The 23,891-nt window shown below is 41.3% G+C and overlaps 1 protein-coding gene and 1 long non-coding RNA gene across 2 annotated transcripts in view; one reads left to right on the top strand and one right to left on the bottom strand.

The window, feature by feature from the left end:
* Positions 1–23,891, top strand: part of LOC145456876 (anaphase-promoting complex subunit 1-like) — a 33,867-nt gene that overhangs the window by 6,760 nt on the left and 3,216 nt on the right. The window contains exons 8-34 of the mRNA XM_080335010.1: positions 50–185; positions 490–674; positions 1,577–1,752; positions 1,817–1,882; positions 2,409–2,564; positions 3,695–3,908; positions 4,723–4,828; positions 4,892–4,985; positions 5,350–5,424; positions 5,492–5,626; positions 11,372–11,476; positions 11,535–11,688; positions 13,980–14,137; positions 14,644–14,726; positions 15,096–15,322; positions 15,909–16,158; positions 17,591–17,689; positions 18,277–18,372; positions 19,161–19,232; positions 19,297–19,408; positions 19,711–19,801; positions 20,633–20,759; positions 21,491–21,675; positions 22,290–22,711; positions 22,944–23,080; positions 23,299–23,398; positions 23,553–23,648. Coding sequence (XP_080191136.1) covers positions 50–185; positions 490–674; positions 1,577–1,752; positions 1,817–1,882; positions 2,409–2,564; positions 3,695–3,908; positions 4,723–4,828; positions 4,892–4,985; positions 5,350–5,424; positions 5,492–5,626; positions 11,372–11,476; positions 11,535–11,688; positions 13,980–14,137; positions 14,644–14,726; positions 15,096–15,322; positions 15,909–16,158; positions 17,591–17,689; positions 18,277–18,372; positions 19,161–19,232; positions 19,297–19,408; positions 19,711–19,801; positions 20,633–20,759; positions 21,491–21,675; positions 22,290–22,711; positions 22,944–23,080; positions 23,299–23,398; positions 23,553–23,648 — 3,857 coding nt within the window. The remainder of the gene's footprint in view (positions 1–49; positions 186–489; positions 675–1,576; positions 1,753–1,816; positions 1,883–2,408; positions 2,565–3,694; positions 3,909–4,722; positions 4,829–4,891; positions 4,986–5,349; positions 5,425–5,491; positions 5,627–11,371; positions 11,477–11,534; positions 11,689–13,979; positions 14,138–14,643; positions 14,727–15,095; positions 15,323–15,908; positions 16,159–17,590; positions 17,690–18,276; positions 18,373–19,160; positions 19,233–19,296; positions 19,409–19,710; positions 19,802–20,632; positions 20,760–21,490; positions 21,676–22,289; positions 22,712–22,943; positions 23,081–23,298; positions 23,399–23,552; positions 23,649–23,891) is intronic.
* LOC145456905 (uncharacterized) lies at positions 22,493–23,658 on the bottom strand. The gene is made up of 2 exons (XR_013920733.1): positions 23,534–23,658; positions 22,493–23,485 (listed from the first exon to the last, which is right to left on the bottom strand). It is a non-coding gene; the product is annotated as an uncharacterized LOC145456905 (long non-coding RNA).

The following is a 23,891-nucleotide window of genomic DNA, read 5'->3' as shown; positions in this document are numbered from 1 at the left end:
TATATCTATTTTCCAACTCTAACAGAGTCAACAGGTTGAAATTTTTCAGGTGCAAACGCGGTCAACGTTCAGATTGGACTGTCTAAGACTCCGCACGCGAAAAATCCAAGCTACGCGCATTTCTCTCACACTCCGACTTCGAATAGAGTCTGCTCCCCGAGCGTTCCATCTATAAACTATGCAGGGTGAGTGGATGCACGCCCGCTATTAATCCTGTGCAAGTCTATTTCGAATAACGAAAGTAGCATTTCTCCGAATATGGTTTGCGAGTCTGTGTAGTTCTATTTCACAGTTTTCAGTTTTTTTAGGCAAAACTAGGCCTAGAATACACACTTGACTTTACATACTTTGAAATTGATAATTCTACCTCTGCTGAAGTAAAAAAATTTGTCACCGACGATGGCAACCTTGGCCACCTCTGTTCGTTATTATCCGAAGTCGATTCAAATACGTAGCCCATAAAATTAACGTTGCACCCTTCGATTTCAGCCACTCCTTCTCTCCCTTGCGCAATTCTCCGCACGTGGTCCGGTCCCCGGCTACACCCATATCCCATGACTCGCTCTGCCTGAACGACACGATTCACGAAGCGGCCGAGCCTCTGCGCCCGGAGATCTGTTTTGAACATGTCTGGTCCGAGACTCTGGCCGGCACAAGGGAGGGGGTGAGGATGGGTAAGTGCGGTGTGAGATGTGGCTGTCAGTTTGAAAGAACTTTCACTGCTTACTCGAATGGTTATATTTTTAGAGGAGTTGGTCAGCTGGAAATTTTCATATTAGATTAGAATTAGAACTACTGAATTTAGCAAAAATTCTGAATTAGAACCACAAAAGCAAGTTCAGTTCGTGTCAAAGCTCGTATAAGTATGAGAATGGCAAATGCCTGTACAACAAGCTTGGCTCATTTCGCTCTATGTCGCTCCTTCGTAGCATTTTTCAGCAAAACCTGGAATTAGATTAGAATTACAATTAGAGCATAGAAACATTTACAAATTGGATTAGAATTTGATTACCGGTGTTTCGCTCTTATTAGTCCAATTAGCCAACTAGGATTATCTAGTCTAAGGATGATTTTTAGACTATTTTCACATCTTTTTGCAGGCAAACTCTTTACATTTAGTTTATAGATTTTTATTGTTGGATGGAATGTGGTGTTTGTGGCACATCTGTATCCCTCTTGTGAGTAATATCAACATGACAGCCAGAGAATGTAGTGAATGCAATCTCGAAAATGGAACCAATTTGTGGTGCCAGTGGTCATTCTGTCACGATGATGGTTCTTTCAATTTCCAAATTCCTATTTTAACTCTTTATATTGTTCTGGGCAGTTCTCAGAGCTTCCGTCTTTTTGATTTCACTTGCAGCAGCTTTAGTGTGTCTTGAAAATCTCTGCTTGCACTTCTACGTTAATTGAAATTGATGACACCCGACTATTATGTTCGGTTAGGGACAGGGCATGGGCTTGATTTTCACCCATATCCTGTAGGTTTGTGATATCCTGGTATTAAATTAACCAAACTTGCAGTTAAATGTCGTAGCGGAAAGTATTGCTTGGTAAATTGCTCTGTTTTGTACAGGTCGTGCCACCCGCGCCTTTCTTACAGAGGACGTATGCGGGCAAAAGTTTCTCGTGTACTACATAAACGCGCTCCACCAAGCTCGCGTCGCCAAATACGGCCTGAGCAACGACAAGCGACAGTACATATTTGGCGCCGTAACGACCTTGTCGGCAAAAGACGTGGCCCCGTTGAAGGTTGGTGTGAGACGTTCGTTGTGGTATCATATTTGTTATGATTATTTTGGATTGCTAATTTCAGGAAATGAAAATGTTCGCTCTGCTGGATAACAGTGGGAACATCTTGCTGTACACCGGTAACGTAAAGGTTAGTGTGACTTACTATGATGTGTCTACAATCGATTAACGTACTAAAGCAGTATAAAGAATATGAAAGCGAGTCAAGGTTTAACAAATTTGAATAGCAGTCTTTCCTGTAAATAGATATGTAGATATCGTCGCAGTGAAATCAAAGTGACTTATGTCCATTTTACGTATTTTGAGAAAATTGACTTTACGTAAAGTTTTCATCTTCTTTCAGCCATATATTGACCCTGATTAACTTTGAATTAATGAAACAGACATAACCATGGCCAAGATATGGCTGAAAAAAATTGATTATTTTCAAGTTTTAAAATGGACCTTCAAAGTTTGAAAACTGGACATAAGTCACTTTGATTCCACTGCGACGATATGGTAGTGATGCGAGTAGAACTGTCCATGAGTGCTTTCCACATCTGTGGGGCAGTAATGTGAGCAGAAATATCAATGAATGCATGGTAAGCTTCTCGCCATATAAATGCAAATTGGTGATACGACGGCAATCTTCATTCTTTTTCCGACATCCTTTTCAGATGGTGAAAATGCATATTACCGGCATTCCGGCGTTATCGTCCTTGAGCCTGTCGCACGGTCTGCGTACTGCGACGCCAGGCATGGGCACACCGCAGCCGGTCAGTACTCCGGCGCACCCTAGTCGGCCCGGGAGTGTGCTTGGGAATATGGAAGAAGTGAGTATGACACTAGACCCAAGAAACTTGGTGGGGTGCATTGAGGATAACTAAATCTGTCAATGATTGAAAAAAGAGTCCTAATGATGTTAATTATTGAAAAAATTGACGTAACATGACTTGGCTATCTGGGATTTGAATCTAGGTAACTGCTGATGTTAGTTTAGTTGCTGTTTTGTTACGCTATTGAGTGTTTATGTTGCTGTGTTCCAACCATTCCTTCATTTGCTTCGAATATGCATCGACTTTCTCCAACGAAGCTTCATTTCTGACGAATTCTGTTGTGAAATTAGAGTTTAATTTTGAAAGATGTGGTCGTAAGTCTCTCTAAGTTGGGAACGGTTTCCATCTAATTACAGTGTATTTCAAGGCGATGACGAAAAAACAAATCAGGATATTTTGGTAGATCTAACAATAAGTTGTAAAAGTAAAAGCAATTTCATAAATTTCTACTCCAGTCCCAAGTAGAAGAGATCAGGGTTGTAATGACTCGAGTCATGACTCGACTCGAGTCACGATTTTCTGATGACTCGACTTGACTCGAGTCATTTTCTTAAAATTAGGAAATGACTGGACTTGACTCGAGTCAATCTCTGTATTGACTCGACTTGGACTCGAGTCATTGCGCATGACTCGAACCAAGTCATATGACTCGAGACTCAGACGGCCAAGACCGATATTTCATTGTGATATCGAAGAATAGTTACGTAACCACACTATTATGATTTCGTCTATTAGTACTGGTACTTGAAAATGCGACCAGAAACTGCAAAAAATGAGATACATTAGTATATTATTAATGCGAACCATTCGATATCAACAGACAGAGGTATAGAAAGTGGGTTTAACAAGACTTTAATTGGAAACTTAGCAGTCAACGCAATGACTTGGACTCGGACTCGAGTCATAATACCATGACTCGGACTCGACCCTCTCCTCGCTGACTCGGACTTGACTCGGTGGTGAATTGAAAATGACTCAAGTCAAAACTATAAAAGTGAGATTGACTTGTGACTCGGAGCCTTGTGACTTGGTTACAACCCTGGAAGAGATATTCGAAGATATTAAAAAATTAAGTATTCCCGTACTAGTTTTGCTTGAAAACTGAAAACTGCTCGGAACTTTCTCAGGTCGGCATGCTGTCTCCAGTTCCTGAACTACTGATGTCGGGCGAGACAGATTTGAGTTTGCGCGCCATCGACGAGTTTTCGTTTGGCAACACGGGCAACGTCTCGACGGCGCTAACCGGCATCCCGCACGTCGTCGGGTCTTACATCGTTTTGCAAGTCTCGAACGGTTCCTACCACAAAATGGAAGTGCCGCAGTTTTGCACTACAAGCCTGGGTGAGTGGATGAGAAGCGAAATGTTGAATGGATCGGAGAATCGGCCTTTTGACGGGGATCACAACGCATCTGCGATCGAGAGAGAGAATTTATCCATCATCCATTTACGTGGAATGTAAAAAACATTGATCGGATGTGGTACATGATATGCGGTTCACGAAATATTTGTGATATAATATCAATATTAGTGGGGATATATGATTATATTACTTAGTTACAGTAATTGCGAGATGAAGCTGCAGCATAGTGATCTGGTGATCTGCGAGTTATCTGCCTCGATTAAGTGTAATTGAATCTGTGTTGTGTTCTTTGAGCATATGACACGGAATAGAGATTATAACATGATGCAATGAGTACTTCAACGTATTTTGTGTTGAGTATAAATAATAAAATCTGGATCGAAACACAAATATACGATGGTTCAAGCTACATAATGAGTAATGACTATTAAGTAAGTAAATGGTAATATTATATATAGTATAGTAAGTGAAGCATCTTGATTTACTTAGGGTTGTACCGGAATGTATCCGAGCACCTGCAGTATGAACAACGAGTGAAAACGCTATGATTTACTGGTCTATCGTTGTTCCGTTATTGCCATTCGTTCAGTTTTCATATGAAATATTTACTTGTATATACTATTTGAAATGTAGCGTGTTTTTTTTCGTGCAAGATACTTGTTTCATCCCATGTTCAGCTCCCTGACGGCTCGGAAAATTTCGTTGTAGTTTTCTGTTTCGGTCCACCTACCTAAAATTTTAGCACAATGTGTTCTCCTTTCAATCCAACCCTTGTTATCTTTTTCCGTTTCCAGTTAAGACTTGCATTCGCGCGCTCTACAAAGTACTTCCGAACGACGTCTACCTGCAGATGACCAAGAAATGGTACACTATGCGACACTGCCCTGGAGCGATGGCTAGGTAACGGAAATAGCTACCGGGTCGACGACGTCCGGTTTCATATTTGTAAATTTACTCCTGCAGTTACAAATCGGAATGGGCCATTTTCGAAAATTGTTTGAGGGACGTTATCGGATATGTGGCCGTCGACGGTCGCCACACAGGTGACTCTTATCAGGTAGGAAACTCGGAATTACTTTTGCCGTTGTCGAGATCACCACCAATGGCCATACACTAGAGCAGTGGTTCTTAACAGGGGTTCACAGGAAGCCGAGGTGTTGGCTGGGCCATTCTCAGACACACACCGGGCACATACAGTTTCTTTTGTGTGTGAAAATCATGTACAGTGTATTAATGCTTTTGTTTTCAACACTGCCGTTAATGCTCAGTTCGTTTTGTGCGGTAATGTTCTCTAGTATGGTAATGTGTTGGATGCATGATGAGTAGATTTTTGGTTTTGTGACTATGCGAAAATTCGGGGTTCAGCAAAGTATCTAGTACGATTTTAGAATACAATATCCTGATCCGTCTCTACCTTACAGATGGACGCCGATATCTCAGCGTCGCCGTTGATAGCAGCGAAAAAATCGAAGCAAGCGGTTGAAGGTAGCGACTCGGTGTGTGTTGAAATGAAATGTCAGTATTTCGCAATGTTTTCTTTTAACGCGATCTGCGTTTTTCTAGGACTGGGAGTACGTACTCGAGAGCGAGTATCACGAGAAAACCACCAATTTACTGTCTCAACTCGGTTGGTCGACTGATCCTAACGACCATTACTCGTGTCCAAAGTCGAAAGACGAGCCGGAATTTGAATTGACCGTAGGTTTTCTGACGAGTATTGATTGTAACGATTCGAGTCGAACGGTGAAAGATGGATTTCTCACTGAAATTATACACCCCTTTCGACTAGGAGTTATGTTATAAACAAGAAATATAGTTTTGACACTATCTTCCCAATATGGGAGTTTGAAACCACGATAGTGGTATCGCAGCGTCTAAAACAGATTCAAACACGCGGCCCGAAATCAAGTGCATAAACAGTTTTGTTCAAATATTTAACACTAGAACTACCGGAACTTCGAACTACCTTCGATTAAATGCATTCACCGGAGCTAAAAATCAGCACAAATCTCAACAAACGGCATCAGAAACCATTGTTTATTGCGCTCACAGCTACTTGCAATATTTTACATACACCTTAATGCAACACTTATATAACAAATCGCCGTTTTTTGTTGTAACATATAAGTGTTGTTCTGGACCGCATTTGGTATTTGAGCACGTTCTTTAAAAATTTGGAGTAGGTTCCGGATCCGCTTTAGCCACATCATCGTTCTTGGTTATTGCTGACATATCACAAAGTTTATCAGATAAGATTTGCATAATGCAAACTCGCAACTAATCCTCGATTTGCATATTTTTATAGTATCGGCATTTTGGCAAGTAGAAGATCATTCACATTCTAAGAAAACATGCACGGACCATCGTCGACTTGTTGGTACCCTCATAGAATACTGCCTTGCAACCTGGCCAATAATATCCCCCTGGTTTTATTTCGTTATAACATTTAACCGTCACTGGTATCTTGTTTGTGTTGTTTCTGAAGGAAACAGTTACCTCCGGTTGGAGTGAACTCAATATATATGTGTTGTACAACTTGGATCTCTACACTGGCATCTCGCCGTTACGCTTATCAACAAGATGATAGCTTTGAAAAATGTGGCTACATGAAGCTGCCTGTGTTCCTTCTGGTCCTGGGTAGCTTCAAGCGACTTTTGACAATAGTGTCCACTGGGACTTCGTTTGCTTCTCCAAGCGTATACAGTAGGGTTGTCCAAAATTTGGAAAATCTTAAAAATGATGGGTATCAATGTCTCATTCTATAGATTAGTGATAAAAAACAATAATGAGCCTGAAATAAGCTCACAGGAATGTCGTTAAGATTTGTCGCAAAGCGTTTGAAGGTAGCTATCGACGAGTGGGCGTGCCAGCGACCATAGAACGGCAACAAGACTAGTAATCACGAAATCGCGGCTCTCGATTGGCTAATCGACTATACTTCAATGATCACGACGGTGGTGGATTGCTGATTAGTTGTTAAAGGAGTCTGCTAACGGCGGTGATTCTGTAAGCGCATTGTAGGTTGGTTGGCAGATAATGACTTAAAATTAATTTAGGACATGTTGTGTTACTAAATACATGCCGATGAACAACCAACAGCTGCTTCACATAAACTTTCAAGGCATGACTGGCTTATTGTGAAGGAAACCGCCGTAGCCTACACGTCTGTTTTGACCGAGGAAAGCACAGAACACGCGGAGAAATATTGCAAAGGCGCTTATACAAGTGGCGAACGAATTGCTCGTTTCAGAAGGGATGCATCATCACTGAACACAAATATAAAGCTTAACAATGACACTACTTTGTTAGATCTTATTATACTCCTGTTGTGGTATATATTTGAAGTCTTGAATGCTCTAAGGATTGGCTGAATCAGCCGTTTATGCTGGGGACATATTACATTCTTACAGCAAAACGAATTCACTCGTAAGTGCTTTCAAAGTTGGCAATGATGCCGCGGATGTGTAAAGGTAAGCACAGACTATGCCGGTATGACCATTAAAAAGACAGTTTGCTTGTATAGCTTTTGCAGGCATGACAGAGGTGAAACGGCGAATGATTGTGCACTTTTAGAACTAAATATATATCCGAGAAATACCTAGTCAGATATGGTTGCAATTACGTTAGTGCTCCTACTTTTCAGGGCGTAGGTAAAGTATATTAGTCATTGCAAACTGGTGCAGCACACCATATGTCAGATGGATGACGCACAAAATCTTATCTGCTCAGAAGCTGTTATATGGGCCGAACAAATAGCTTATATATTGAAACCCCGAAGAAGTGTACCTATCGCACCGCTTCAATGTATTTTTGGCTCGTTTTATGTCCATGTCTGGTTTGATTCCAGCTTTGTAGTGTTGCAGCTGGTAATGATTCAAGATTCATTCAGGACATGCTAAGATATACCAGCAAACTGTCTTTTTGCTGGTCATACCTGCGTAGTGTGTGCTTACCAGTTACCTTTACACCTCTTTCTGCGGCATCATTGACGACTTTGACAGCACTTAAGAGTGAATTGATTTAACTGTAAAAGTCTTGTAAAAGTCTAATAAGTCCCCAACATAAGGGCTGATTCAGCCAATCCTTAGAGCAGGGGTTCTCAACTTTCCTTGCGTAACGGGCCGCATTTTAACAGCAAAAAGCGCTGCGGGCCGCAGAACATTATTATCGTATATTTGTGGACTATACTATTATATTTAGGCTAATATAGCCTATTTACCAGTCGTGTATGGGCATTTTGTTTGTATGCATTCTACAGCATAATGGACAGCGTTCGCAAGCTTTCAGTTGCTGTTTCTAGTGAGATTGTTGCGTAAATCCCTTCATGAAGCGTGCATTGCATTCGTTCCCAAGTCGGTATGTGCACCTTCAAACCCTTGCACCAGAGAACTGAACTCTCTGTTTCAATGCGTGAGCGAGCAAGTATAAAACTACGGTAACTTTTTCTTTACAGAGGCCATTGTCACTTTAGGCTCTCTGTGATATGAGAAGAAGTCTCACGTCCGGGGAAATTTCTGAGCAAACCAATCAACCATTCTCCTTTCCTTCCATGGCTGATGCCCTGCACCAATAGTTACAGAAGTCAGCTTTGTTAAGTTGATGTTGTTTGCTAGTCCCATCTCCCCACGTTTGCCCAGCCAGCATTACGTCTACAAATATATCCACTCTGATAGAATACCCCAATACAATTAGCGTTGCAATGTCCGTAGATTTTGTCCAATGCTAGGTTAAAGTAGTCTGCGGGGCAACGTGTTTCAAAACATGCGACAAAAGATTAACTGACATTGCTGTTACCATTCTTGTCACGGTTGAATCAGACAACTGCAGCTTCGAAATTTGTTAGGTGAAGTTGTCCTTGCTGCTAAACTCCGGAAACAGCGGAGATTCGCGCAGTATAGTAACGTTTTGTTGGAGAAACACCTTTTTTAACAGATTTCATGGGTTTAGCGATATACCAAGCAATTTTGAATCATGCGTTTTTAACGTCGTCGGCAGTCTCAACAATGCCTCAAAATATGGATTGCTCAGCCTGAGACCTAGCTAGCAACGCTTTTTTCTAAGATCAGGTGATATGTGTAACTCGAGATGGACTGTCCGAAGACCTATTCAGAACAATAAGAATCTAAACTCGACCATATATCAAGAAACCAGAAAACATTGAAGAATGAGAATAAATCAAACGAAACAGAGACAGAGCGATAAGAGAGCTTTAGTGGCTAAATTGATACCGTATGCAACAATACTGTGCCGGTAGTAATTGCGATCATATTGAAAGATCTCGCGGGCCACAGAAAAAGCGTCTGCGGGCCGCGGGTTGAGAACCCCTGCCTTAGAGCATTCAAGACTTCAATTCTACACCACGACAGGAGTCTAATAAGATCAAACAAAGTAGTGTCATTGTTAAGCTTTATATTTGTGTTCAATGATGATGCATCCCTTCTGAAACGAGCAATTCGTTCGCCACTTGCATAAGCGCCTTTGCAATATTTCTCTGCGTGTTCTGTGCTTTCTTCGGTCAAAACAGACGTGAGGCTACCGTGGTTTCCTTCACAATAAGCCATCAGTCATGCCTTAAAAGTTTATGTGAAGCAGCTGTTGGTTGTTCATCGTCATGTATTCAGTAACTCAACATGTCCTAATTTAATCATAAGTCACTATCTGCCAACCAACCTACAATGCGCTTACAGAATCAACACCGTTAGCAGACTCCTTTAACAACTAATCAGCAAGCCACCACCGTTGTGATCATTGAAGCATAGCCGATTAGCCAATCGAGAGCCGCGATTTCGTGATTACTAGTTTTGTTGCCGTTCTATGGTCGCTGGCACGCCCACTCGTCGATAGCTAACTTCAAACGCTTTGCGACAAATCTTAATCTTAACGACTTTCCTGTGAGCTTATTTCAGGCTCATTCTTGTTTTTTATCAATAATCTATAGAATGAGACATTGATACCCATCATTTTTAAGATTTTCCAAATTTTGGACAACCCTAGTATACAGCCACATTCACGTAACATTGTTTCAAGATGGATTACATCAGACTCTTCACATTACTATGCTTGGCAAATGTATAGATTATAGAAGAGGTGTCCTGTCCTATCCTTGCCTAAATATGAGATGCCCTTGTACAGATACTTGCTAGCAGCACCGTCCACCATCTGGCATTTTACCCCAATTATTTGCTGGCATTTCGACCATGTAATGAACGAAAACAATATTATCTTTGTCGAGTCTACACCTTTTTTTACTCCTTATGTCAATAGAAAGCTCATGACTTCCATAAACCTGTTCCTCGAGAGGGCCTGACTAAACATAATGCACCCATGCCCTCAGTCCTCGTATGCATTCAATTTACTAGATCCAGCTCACTCTCCCCGAAGATCCATCTCGTAGACCGGAGAAAAGGCCCTTTACCCTTGTACAACCCTAGTATATTAGTATGGACAATGCAGATGTCGGCTTGGTCTAATAGTACATTTCAAATGTCATGTCCTGTAACACGCTGAGCTTCAGAAATATAATATTACAGAGCTTTGGTGACTCGGAACGAGGAAGATCCACGGCCTTCTATTACAAGGGATGTTGTTGCTAACACAGTTAGACCAAGTCGATATTAACAAAGTTCTGTTGTTACAAACGGCTTTTCTGCGTTTATCAGATACATAACCACTTTCAAGAATATGAAACTGCGATGCCTTAAGGTAGAAAAACTGTAATGCGTCAAAAAAGCCACTCGGTGGTTCTGGGTAATTTGTGTATAACTTTTTTATTTGTACTAGATGAGTGATGAAAACCATAGGTAAGTTGGCCTACATAAAATAGATGAAAGTCAAGAAGTGTCAGCCGAACAGCGTAAGATTCGACTGAATGCCAGCTCTTCAAAAATGAAAATGCGTCAAAAAAGCCACTTGTTCGTTCTAGTGTTAAAGATGTGATTTTTTTGTGCCAGGCATGAATTGCTACAAAGTGCATCACATTTTCACAATGGGTGTGGAATGTCATTCTGCAAGGTCCTATCAAATAATGCCTAATTGCCTGCTTGGAAAGACATTTAATACCCCTATTATTGATGCTGCGGCCCGCTGCGTCATCAAAATCTAGTAAATTGGCCCTCGAGCAAATTTGAGTTTGAGAAGCCTTGTCAAAAATATACCAAAAAGCTACACACATAAGTGGAATCGGCATTACTGTGAAGTCACGATCAACCTGCGTCATTGTCACAAAGTGCGATGAAATAGGTATGGTCGAAAAGTGTCCAAACTAACATTATGGGTGTAGAAATGGCATTATCTTCTTTACAGTCGCATAAAGGGTAGGCTACGTATTCGAACTTTCTTCGTTATCCACACTCTTACGGCGTTTTAATGTACCTGGGTTTTTGCTCGGCTATGATTTTCACATGAGCAGTTACTGATTCCTTGTCGAAATGTTTCTGTGTTCAGAACAAGTCACTGCGAAGGTCCAGTTTGGAGAGATCGACCGACCGTATCGGTTCCGCGATCCATCCCATCACGCCCGTCTTTTGCGCTCTCCATCTCGTCTATGAGGTTTCCGGCTGTAACACATCGTCCGTATTCCGTTGGATCTGACATCGCTTTATTTCAGGAACAAAAGCTGAACACCATGACTTGGGACAACACTGTGAAAATGGCAAAGTTCTTACAGCAACTCGCTAACGATATGGGGCTGGTTAAGTTTTCCAGAAGCTACGCGATGGACCATCCTGACTTGATCCGGTCCGCTTGCGCCGAAAAGAAAGGTGTTTGTATAAATTATATTTTGCTCGCGTAAAGTGCGAGACTGATGTAGTTGGATGGGCGTTCAGATTTTTGAAATGCATTTTTGCCCAAAGTTCAAGTGTCTTTTTCGTATCTGTAGTCAAGAGGTGGTCAGTAACAAAGTACTTCTACTTTTTGTGAGTACTCAAGTAGGTTTTGACTACTTTCACTTCTACTTGGCATATATTTAGGCAAACTGACTACTTTATAGACTTGAGGTTTTGTAGAAAGGACATATGTTTCTATCACCTGTACGCGTGGTATTCTTGCCTGCTCGAAATAGCCGCTGTATGCTGGTAACTGAATATATTTTCAAAAATTGTTGGTCATTAGTCGTTCTGCATCCGTGGCAAAGATGCAGTGTGCAATTTTAAAAGTAGCGACGTTTCAACCAAATCTGCGTTTTGTAGCTGCCGTAATTTTCCATGTATAATGTGCAGAATTTCTCCGATTTTTTATCCTAGAATCGGGGGTGCGTATTATGCATGGTACAACAAGCCTTGAAAAAAATCTCCCTCGAAATATAACTTGAAGTTACACCGTCCTTCATGTTTGTTTAAATCGCGCATCACATTCAGTCATTGTGTCCAGTAATTCGTATTATCAGTGTTACGTGCTGCCAATTAGCGAGAGTCGCTGGCCTAAACACTACGGTCTAATCCCCAAAAGGCCTTGGTGCGCACGACATAATCGTTGGCCTGAGCAATCACATCTGTAATAGGCCTCGTGCACAAGATGTCGCTGGCCTGAACTATCGCGTTGCAGGCTTTGGCTGCTGGGTCAGTACATTTCAGGTGCTCCATGCCATATTCCCACCTTCTCGAAACGTCATGGAAATTGGCATGCTTACAGAGCTTTGTTTTCTGATTTCAGAAATCCAAATTTCATCAAAAAAGGTCGACTGGAACCGAAGGTATGACTGTCCAAAAATTGACATTTTCGTGATCGCTCAAGCGGAAAAAATGGCAGAAATATATACATGTAACTTGAATTTGCCATGATTGGATCAAATTAAGGCTGTTGAGGGCGAAACTTTCACACTTGGTCATTTATAGCACTTAATGCATTTTCACCTTCTTTGACACCTGGGGCTGCCTAGTTTGACCCTTGAACCCATGCTTTTACTTATGACTTTTGAAGGCACTCATGCATGACGTCAGTTTTAATTGCAGATATCTCATGGCTAACAGGTGGTATCGTCAAGTGTAAGGTATCATTGGAAAGCTCTTGGAGAGCACTTTCAAAATCAACAGTAAAATTATCGTCACATTAGAAAAATTTTTTGTGAATAAGTGTTGAAAAAATTGGTATTTTCGAAATATCCAATATCCAGTAATTTGATTGTTGAATTTGATAGTCCTTGTCAAGAGCTTTCCAATGACACCTTACACTTGATGACACCACCTCTTAGCCAAAATATATTTGCAATTAAAAACGACGTCACGTGTGAGCAATTTTTCAAGACATGAACAAAATCACGAGGTTGAAGGTTGTACTATGCAACCCCAGGTGTCAAAGAAGGGGACAAAGTATCAAGTAGGATGTAAATGAACATGTGTGCAAGTGTCACCCTCAACGACCCTAATTTGACCAAAATATCGCAAATTTAAATTGCATGTGTAAATTTCTGACGTTTTTTCCATTTGAGCGAGCACAAAAACAGCAATTTTTGAACGTCCACATCTTCGGCTGTACTTGACTGATTTTTAAAAAATTTGTTTTTCTGAAATCAGAAAGAAAAGTTTTTCAGGCTTATAAATTTTCATGAAAATCTGAGATTGTGGGGGCACATTTTGAATTTTTCTGGAGCACCTGACATAATATTACCCTGCTCTCTACTATCGTTTAGAGATAATGCCGTTAAGTGTATAATGATAAGCGATCGTTATGTCATGATTGTTCAGCAGTGACATCGCAAAACAGAACACCATCGTGTACTAAAACACAGCTATTCATGTACTGCCAATGCAGGGTGCGTACTATACATGGGTACAGGCTTTTTCCAGAATTTACACGCCATTTTAAGGGTGCGTATTACACATGGGGGCCTACTATATTTGGAAAATTACGGTACTTGATTATTTAATTTCTATTCCCACCTGAAGCAGTTTGGGCATGTCTTAGAAATTCCTTCTGCGTGTGATTGAGTAAAAACTTGACCATCACTGATAGTTACCAAAGCCTGCTCTGTCCCGTGGAATGATAATGTCTGAAGTACGAAATCCGACTACAAAAGATAAAGGGAAGATCATAACTTGCTTTCTTGTTTTAGATGTTGATCCGCAAATCTACCGCTTGCCGTATTGCTTCGGGCCGGAGATGGAACCGAACATATTTCAGCATCTGTTTTCGATCGTTGAATCTGGAAAATGTTCGACGCCCTTTCCTGTGATACCGGACGTGACGCCGAGAATCGAACAGATTGTATCTGTAGGTTTTGGTAAACTTTTTACGCGCAATAACACCGTAGTTGACTGGCCGGTTGAATGCGGTTTGAAGAGAGTCGATAGGTCGATAGGGATAGTTATCTATGCAGCGCATTTTTGCCAATGGTCATTTGTCTTATATTTCATTCACTTAAAATGGACAAACCGCAATATTCCTGTGAATAGCTGGTTTTCTTCTGGTTTTATCTGGGGCGGTCAGGTGCATATTGTGTTGTAAATTATCTGGTGTAGTAACTAGCTATGTACAATTTGCCGATGGCTTTTTATGAAGAATCCTTGATGCTTAACAATTTATTTCGAAACTTGATCCATCCACTTGATAACAGCTCTGCTCATGATGAACACAGGGCTAATAGAACTGAAAAAACATAAATTTGAGCCTTGTGGAAGTAACGGCTATTTCGCCTCTATCCCATATGATGTTATTCAATGTCCGTTATGAAATTATAGAAAACAGAATATGTTTAGTGATTATGTTGTTGCCTTCAGATCTACGACTGTCTTTTCATAAAGAGCAAAAGAAGCGCGGTCACTGTGGCTCTCGGACCTTTCGTTAAATCTTCGACGTTCAAGTAGGTTTTGACGCGTTTCAATGTGCTTGTAAAACGATGTCAATATGAGTATAGGATTAATGCAAGTTTCAGTATTTAAAATTTCATGTAGTTCACGGTACAGTGTCAATGTGTCTGACACTACTACGATTGTACTTCTTCCGCAAGAATATGAATATTGCATCTTTCTATCGAGTTCTACGATAAGATTCTTTAAACGCCTTGAATTTCATCTCGATTTGGAACAAGAGAAATGACGGAAATGATAACACAAATACAATTTTAGCAACGCTGTGACAGCCAAAGCAAGTGTGGACGTAAATAATGCCATCAATCTCGCTATCCGTCCTGCTAAAGCCTGTTTTGGTTACGTTTCTGAATTGTTTCAAGGAAAGAAAAGAGTGTCGAGATTGACGATCAAAACGAAAAGATGGAAGACACCGTCGGCGACTTGGATGGCGCGCAGGAGGCGTTAAAGTACATGGTTCAAGCCGGTATCACCGAGGAGGATCTCTCCACGTTGCCGCACGGAGTGGCTTTGCCTGTCCTCGTCGCCCTGCACAAGTGCAAGGAACTGCCGTATCTGACTTTGCCGGACAAGGCGTTGAAACTTATTGGTGGGTGTCAATAAATGTCGGGGTGGGCTCGTATTGAAATTTAAAAAATTTGCAGCCTTATTTACTTGATGGATATGTGTGAATCATAAAATGAGATTTGTGCGTTATCACCGACTGACTTATATGGATCAATATCTCGACAGATATCAACTGCAGAGATCCGCAAATGTTGATTCCACAAATATTGGTTCCATCGATACTTTGTACTGATTGTTAGTTGCTCATGGCAAGTCCACTTTGTGATTAATAATGGTAGTTTTTTGTTACTCTGGAGTAGTAATATGGTGAACAAATGGAGTTGACATGGGATATATTTTTCAAATTAAATTTGATTTCAAATGTCAGAGAAATACATCCCATTTTATTATTGGCTTAAAATACTGCTTTATAGGCAACATTATGATACTGGTCTGGTTCTACTCATAAGTTCATCTTTCTAACAAATCTGTGGTGTAGGGCTCAAGTATCGGGTTGTGAACTTTTCGCCGATTTCATAATTTTTGTTAAATCTCCTAGGTGGTTAACATTCGTTGTGGATAAATATTTTTGTGTTGATAATCATCTAGTTCTCTGATTGTATCCACAGGCCGCGTTGATCTTCTCCGACAAAACTCTGAAGACATGATGCAATGGAAGAACGCCCCACTGTCTTCCGCCACCGATCCCAACAGGTCGGCCTGGCAGTCGGCAGATTCATCCGCTATCTCCACTCTTGAGGATCATGAAGACAGAGTGCTTTTATCGGCCGTGCTTGAGTTAGACTCGGACGAGGAAAGCGGACCGAATGGAAAATCGAAGAAAAGCCTTCAGAAGTCTGTGGATGACAACGTGACCAGGTAGTGGTTGTTGTCGATCGAGTATATTGGGATCTAGTTCAAGAGAGGCAAAAGTTATCCTGATATTAAATGCGACTGGGGAAATGTGAACGTTTTTAGTGGGGCGATTTTTGTTACCTAAAAAACATAGGATTTTGACCTAAAAATCAAAATTTTTACATTTTTGGACCTGAAAAATCTTAATTTGGACCAACTTTGACCTACCGTATGCAAATCAGGTGTTTTTCCACATAATGTTAGAATTTTACTACTTATCTTCAATTCTGGTTGGAACTGTCCTTACGAAGTAGTTTAACCTGAAAAAACTTTTTTGCCTCATAAACTGACAAATTTTTACACGAAAAAACTTTATTTCAACGAAATCTGGCCCTATGAAGAATTCCAGTAGTTACATTACGCATTAGAAGAAATTGAAATTTTTTGTAGTACAACGAAAGACACTTTCCTACATTATCGGGTAGAAAGTGTCTGTCCTTACTAAGTAGCTTGCCAAGAATGGAGAAAGAACATTCAACAGCAGCAGTTGTTGGCTGACAACACTGAAGTTGTGCGTACACTGCTGGTGACACACCTTGTTGCTTCATTCTGGTAATGGTGTCTACATCACAATTTTTCATGATGCGTTTCTTGGTATAAGAACCATGCAATGCCCACGCAGTCTTGCTTCAGTTGGGATATTGCGGTACGTTGAGCCTATTTGTTTCATTTGAATGTTTATGATTCACAATGAGCAGGCAATCGGCCGTCTGCAACGGCAGGCCTATAAAATAGGCTACAAGCTGTAAAATATCAAATGATGAGTTCACCGACAGTGCAAAATCTAGGATATAAACGAAATGCAGGTTGCAAAAAGTTCCAACTTTGTAAAAAAATTTGACATTTATTGACCCAAAAAAAATCGCGTTATCAGTATCATAGATGGTCCAAGACTCAAAGTAGTCGGCATCGCTACTCAAAGTAGAAGTAATAACCGAAATTTCTACTTAGATACAAGCAGATGTAGCGATTTCCAAGATATGCCAGAACTATTTCAAGCAGACATGGAAGGTGAGAGATGTATAGTGTACTCAAATAGTACTCGAAATAGATTTTGTTGTGGGGTGACCCAGATTTAGCAGTCAATCGTTGGTGACTCATTTTGAAATTGCAAGAGATATCGATATATAACACGAAATGTATTCAGTAATATATTCAGTTCATAACGTACTAGGGCTATTTTGCATTGCCTTTGCTTCTAAAGTATACCGCGGCCACCATCGACCACCAGTTGATAGAAAGAGGGGTGAGAAAATTGTGGAAAGTCAATCTTTGATTTCTTGAATATTACCAGTACACATCGACATATCATGGCGTTATACTCAGTTCCAGTGGCCGGGGATTCCAAAAATTGACTGTCGGAACTCTATAATCTAAATTCGCTTCCTTACTTTAGACTTCTCTTTCCGAAAGACCATCGCATGTACGAAGTGTGGAGACTTCTACAAGCTGACCGTCCCGTCAAAGTGGACTTGGTTCGACAAGTGGCTGCCGGGTATGCTCGTTTACAATAGAAATTTGTGTAACTCAGACTTTGAAGTCTAAGGTTGTAGGGTTAGCTGGTAGGGGATTCTTATCGAACGACCTGATGGGTTCAAGTTCTGTCAATTTTAGAATGTATTTGTGTTTCTGATACCGATTCGCCAATGTGGTGTCTTTGAAGTTGAGGCACACTCGATCAACCTTTTCATCTTGCAGACCCGTAAAACAAAGAATTGAAAGAGTAGTTTAATGAGAAATTTGTTTCTGTCTGTTGATATTGCACCTGTTCTGTCTTGCGTGGCAAGTTTCTGCCAGGCTAAGTCCTGTAGGAACCACCAACTTGATTCTGTTTGCTATATAAAACTTTGCCAAACTGTACTGACAAATTTCATCTTCTTACCTACAGCATTTTACTGGACTTAAACGAGTTGTGCATTACTTTTAAGTAGTTTAGTACAGCATTGCAGCATTGTGCTGTGGTGTAGGATAAGTTAAGAGTAGAGCATGGCCTCAATCTCGTTAAAAAGGTGCTGAAAGGCACTGGTGAAACGGTAAGCTTTAGAGGTCAACGCTAACTTATAATCCCACTTGGTTTTATAGCGACCAAGACTTTGCGGAACAGGCAAAAAGTCGACTGTTGGAAATCTGTAACCGTACCATGGCGCTCGCCGTCGGACGAGGAATGGTTTATTTGCGGTATGTATCCAACTAAAATAGGTTTCCTTTGAAGATATGATTGATTTGGACTTCGAAATTTGAAAAAGTATTTATGTGCTCCAGTCTGGCCGATAGCCATTATCCGGTTTCGATTGTATCATGGAGCAGAAAGTTTCCTGATTCGCATAATACATCATGTCTCTGCTAGAAACGCTATCTGTTCGGTGCAGTTGCGATGTTCCGACTTTTAAATGGCAATAACTCTATCGGGGGGATTGTAATCTGTTTGAGACGAGACTAATTTGATTGTTAGACACTTGTCGTGCAGTCTCCTCCGCACCTGAACTTACGGTTAAACTTTATCGTTGCATTACCGGTAATCTTCCTACAGGCAGAGGTGGCCAGTAAAGAGGTACTACTATACTCTTTCGGTCTACTCCAGTAATCTTAGCATACTTGCAATATATACTCGAGCCAGTTTCCTTCACTTGAAAGCTTTTGCTGGAAAGTCGTTTTTGGATGTGTCTGCATGCTTGTCATCGAGAACCCGGAGAAAAAGCTCCTGTGTCGCCGACTGTTCTTTGAATTTGGAAAGTTGCGCCCACCTATACAAGGCCTCGACCGACTTTTTGAAACCATTTTCTCGAGTACTTTTCAGAGTTTTCATTTCCCACTTTTACTCAAAGTAATTTCGATGTACCTTGAAAATTGCCACTCCCACTTCTACTCGAGTATCTGCCTGTATGCAAACCTCTGTCAGAGTTCGCGCTGTAAATTGTTGTCCAGATGTGTACTTGGAATGTGCGAATCGCGTTGTTTCTTGACAGGACTGAAACACCGAATCCGACTCAGCCGTTTCAGATGCCGAAGATGAATCTAACCGGGAGATATCTGCCCGAGTGAGCTTACAAAGCATTTCTCAACCAGACGCAATTTTAGACTAACTGACTGCGCACTTACTAGAAACACTACTGTGACGCTGGAGGGCGGCTCGCTGGAAATTCCCGCCGACATGAAGAGCTGGCCCTTGTTTCATAACGGAGTCGCGGCCGGTTTGCAAATAACGCCGCAGAAAGTGAGTGTGTAAATATCAAGCCGGAGGCTTGTATTAGAATAGTTTATTCTCATATATTGATCCTGTAGTTCAGGGATTGGCACCGTTTTGAATAGGGTGGTTACAACAATTTTGATAGCGTGACACGTCAACATACCCTGGCCAAGAAAGTGATAACTGAGTTATGGCTCTGGAACATCCAACGACGTCGCCAGAATAGAATTAGCCGAGTATTTAGTATGCAGTCGAATAATGCAAACTCTTTACAGATTTTGCGAAATAAAAAACTAGATTCTTTTAGCCGCTCTTGTGCCTTTGTGTAGAACGACTCGGCGTGGATATACTTGAACAAAGGCTCGAACAAAACGGGATCGGACGCCAAAGCGGGAACAGAGCTGACGCCAGAACATGCTGGTATGAATCTACTTTTTAGCACTGTTCTCAGCGTAGACCTGTGGTTCCCAGGTGCGCGAGCAGATTCTGTTGTTTTTTTTCGACTGAATGGAGTTATTAGCTCAAGTGTGGTTGATTTTGAGTTTTTTGAAGCCGTCGTCTTTGTGGGTAGGGGCTATCCCACCAATGACGGCCTATGGGGAAGATATCTAGTCGTAAAGCATTGGGATTCTTACCTAACCAAATTCCGATTGGCTATATTTGACCACAATAATTCCAAATGGATAGATACACTACAGAAATCGTATACTGTGCCTTGAAATGGGCAGTTTATTTTCTGTTTCGGTGCCTTCGGCAGCTCAACACGGTGGCAACATTTTTTTGACCGCCTGCATAAAACCTCGAAATAGTACGTGGGTGGGAGAAGGTTGGGAACCACTGGCGTAGACGAATCTTAATATTCTGTATTTCAAGTATTTATTACTGTCATTGTGACAGCTTTGATACCGAATTACTAACCTTTTTCATTACAGCTGTGTCTTATAATACGCTAATCTGATAGATTTTCTCTCGACTTGGACAATATCTTCAATTCGATCAATTCATTGCTCCTAGATCTGTTTAATCTCATCGAATGTCGGGTATGTTTAATTTGTCATGCATAAAGTATTCACACCAACAATTTGTCTTAAAATAAACTCCACACTCGCTGGGAGAATCATCTGGCAAATGTATTGCTTGGGTGTCTCTGACACTCGTTTTGATGAGTTTTAGTGTAGTGATATGTGACGTACAAATGTAACCCTGTATTTGCGATGTGATTCGCCGTTGAAGTGGTTCGTTCTGTTTTAGGGTTTCTCCTGTCGGCCGGTCTGAACGGGCATCTCGAAAAATTGCACACACTGAAGATTCACGATTATCTGTCTCACGCGCATCAAATGACCACCATCGCCATTCTTCTTGGGCTGGGAGCTTCCAAGTAATTTTAGCCAGAGACTACTTCTAGGCCCAATTTTAGCCCAGAAAGTGTGGAAAAGGAATGATGTAAATGCATGGTTTGCTAAAACCTTTCGGGAATGACAAAATTTCAAAGCTGATATTGTGAACCGGCGAACCTTCAAAAATGAAAATTTACCCAATATGAAATTATGACAAATTCATGCAAGTATAATGAGATATTTGCTGCTTGCTTTTGGATATTACCCTGGTTTCTACAAGGCGAAATCCAGTTGAAAACCACTAACTGGATTTTGATTGTTCGGTATCTTTTGAAAGAACTACTATACTAGCCTAACATGTACAGCTAAATGTTGCTGTTGAAATTTAATGAATCTTGTTCAAACCAATGATAACTAACCTATAGATAGATACGCAACTCCCGTCGTCACGCTTGCTCGCCAGTAATGTCAAAGCTACTCAAGTACTGAAGTAGGCCTAAGTAATTACGAACACTAAATAGCAGTTGATCAGCTGCTGCCCCCTTCGAATGACACGACAAATTGGTACGATTTTTGAAAAAGTTCAGTTACATGGACTATTTTGCCCAGTTTTAACATGGCAATTGCACTCGAGTTTTGCCTAGAAACTTGAAAACTGTTGGGTAGAAGTGGAAATAGTCAAGAAACTCTAATCACTTGAACAACTAGTGGAAGTAGGTGCATGGTTGATATTGACGGCGCTGATTCCAATTTATTCTCTCTCTCTCTCCAGATGTGGGTCCTGTGACTTGACCACTATGAGATTGCTGAGCGTCCACGTGCCCGCCTTTCTGCCGCCGACCTCGACTGAATTCGAAGTCCCCCGGACGATTCAGATAGCGGCCGTGACGGCGGCAGGGTTTTTGTATCTCGGATCGGCGCAACGCCTCGTGGCTGAAGTGATGCTGAGAGAAATAGGTGAGGCTTGAATGTCACAAGATCAGCATGCCTAGAGTAGCGTGTAGAGTTTCATCTTCCCCTTGGCAAGCTTGAATTGGCGTTATCGCCCCCTAAAATGTCATTAGTAAGAAAGTGAATCTACTTATCCAGAGTACTCAAAGTAGTCCTAATCTACTTGTGGTTCTTACTCAAATAGCTTTGTTTGGACACTAGTGTTACTTGAACAATTTTTATGCAGAAACATGCTTATATTGTCAAGTGAAAAGTAGTCTTTTGGCACACTCCAATGACTTTTATGGCATAATAAATGAACAGACTGGCCTCTAGGCCCAAATAGACTATACAGTTTGAATCTGGGGGTATCGAAACCAAATTCGGACAGGTGAAAATGCGTATCGCATAAGCATCAATATCCCTCTGTCTTACAAAATTGCCTGCTAAGGGTGAAATCGTCCACTTTGAGAAGCACTGGTGTTGGTCATCGACCAAACGCCTACCAGTTTTGAAGATGGGAATAAGCTGCTTATAATATATAAGAATTACTCTATTGAAGTAGCTATCTTGAAAATTATTTTTTGCTATTAGAACTCGATGACACTACAACAGTATAGGGGCCATTTTCATAATTTCAGATCGATCGCCAAATCCCGAAAACGATGACGGCCGCAACAGAGAGGCTTACGCGCTGAGTTGCGGGCTCGCGTTGGGCACGGTCACCCTTGGCCGGGGAGGAATCATACCGGAATTGGCCGATTTGAATATTCCCAACAAGTTATACCATTACATGACTGGAAAGAAGAAAGCCACAAAGGACTCGGTTTCTCAGAGCATGATGATGGAAGGCGAGCAGATCAACACGGAAATCACGGCACCCGGCGCTATCGTCGCGCTGGCTTTGATGTACCTGAAGACGAACAATACGGCGATATCGGAATGGCTCGCCACTCCCCAAACTTGGCTTCTTTTGGAAAGTGTGAAGCCGCAGCATCTGATGTTGAGAACCATGGCAAAGTGTTTGATCATGTGGGACTTTGTCGAGCCGACTATGCAGTATGTAAGTCAAAGAATTATGCACTCCTAAGCTAGAGCTATGAGGCTTGGAGCTATGGGCAGCTAAGAGTTATATTACGTATTTTACCCAAACCCGAACCCTGAATCTAGTATGACGCATGCTCAGATGTCCAGGACTGTTTATTCCGACAGATTTTTCAGCAAATAATTGTGCTGCAGCCCTAAACGCCCAGCGTTGCTGCTTTAAAAGATGATTCAGTCCTGTCGATTTTCAGGTCAAAAGTCTGCTTGGCGTGCTATACATCGAAGACCTGCGAACGCAGTTGAACGCCGATTCTTTTGCGAACCAGGAAACGTTTTTGCAATGCTACGCTGCCGTCATGTCGGGCGCCGCTTTAGGGATTGGTTTGAGGTGGATTTTCTTTTTTAACTGTGGATGGGGTGATTTGAAGTGCGCAATTAAAACTTTTGTTCTTAATACTGACTGATATTGTAAAGTGATTTATATTACTGTAAGAAATCTCCATGCTGTTTAGACCTGGATTAAATGCCAAACACCAACCTGAAGTTCAAATACTCACCGTAAATACATGCGTCTTAGATTAATTTTGTCATTCTGATTCTTTCAAGATTTGCCGGCACTCAGAGCTCACTGGCGTACAACGTTTTACTATCTATAGCGAAGACATTTTTAAAGGAATGGAACGAAAGTGGCTCTCAAGCTGCCAAGGTACATTATTTATTTTTGAATCAAGACAGGCTGTCATATCTCGTTTACGTACACTATCATGCATAGCCGCCTGTGAGATATGATTTACTCGACCGTATTTTTCACCAAGGTTTTGCCACACTATATAGTGCGAACGAAATTCTTATTTTTCAAGTACATGGGCAAATACACGCTTGAACTCGCGTTGACAATCTGTCTGCTTGCCTCTTCGATGGTGGTTTCTGGATCGGGTGACATGGAAATTTTACAGGTAACTCTTTGCTACTTGAAGTGTCGCTAGTGTAAGTAGCTGTGAATTATACCGAGGTAGCCTGTGCAGTGTGCGCTGTGCAGGCTGCACTTGGGATTAATGTTGATTACTAACTGCTGGGATCAGTTCCAATATCTGTAAACCATGTTGGAATGACTTGTTTTGGATTGCTAATGCACATCCAGTTTGAGTTTCGGATTTAGTAGCGCAATCAAATGTTGTGTCCAGTGAACAGGTATTTGC

The sequence above is a fragment of the Botryllus schlosseri genome, chromosome 15, assembly GCF_051294905.1.
Source record: "Botryllus schlosseri isolate E-star chromosome 15, Bs_hap1, whole genome shotgun sequence".
Classification (NCBI taxonomy): Eukaryota; Metazoa; Chordata; class Ascidiacea; order Stolidobranchia; family Styelidae; genus Botryllus; species Botryllus schlosseri.
Note: the sequence above shows the minus strand (reverse complement) of the source record. Positions and strands in the feature narration are given on the sequence as shown.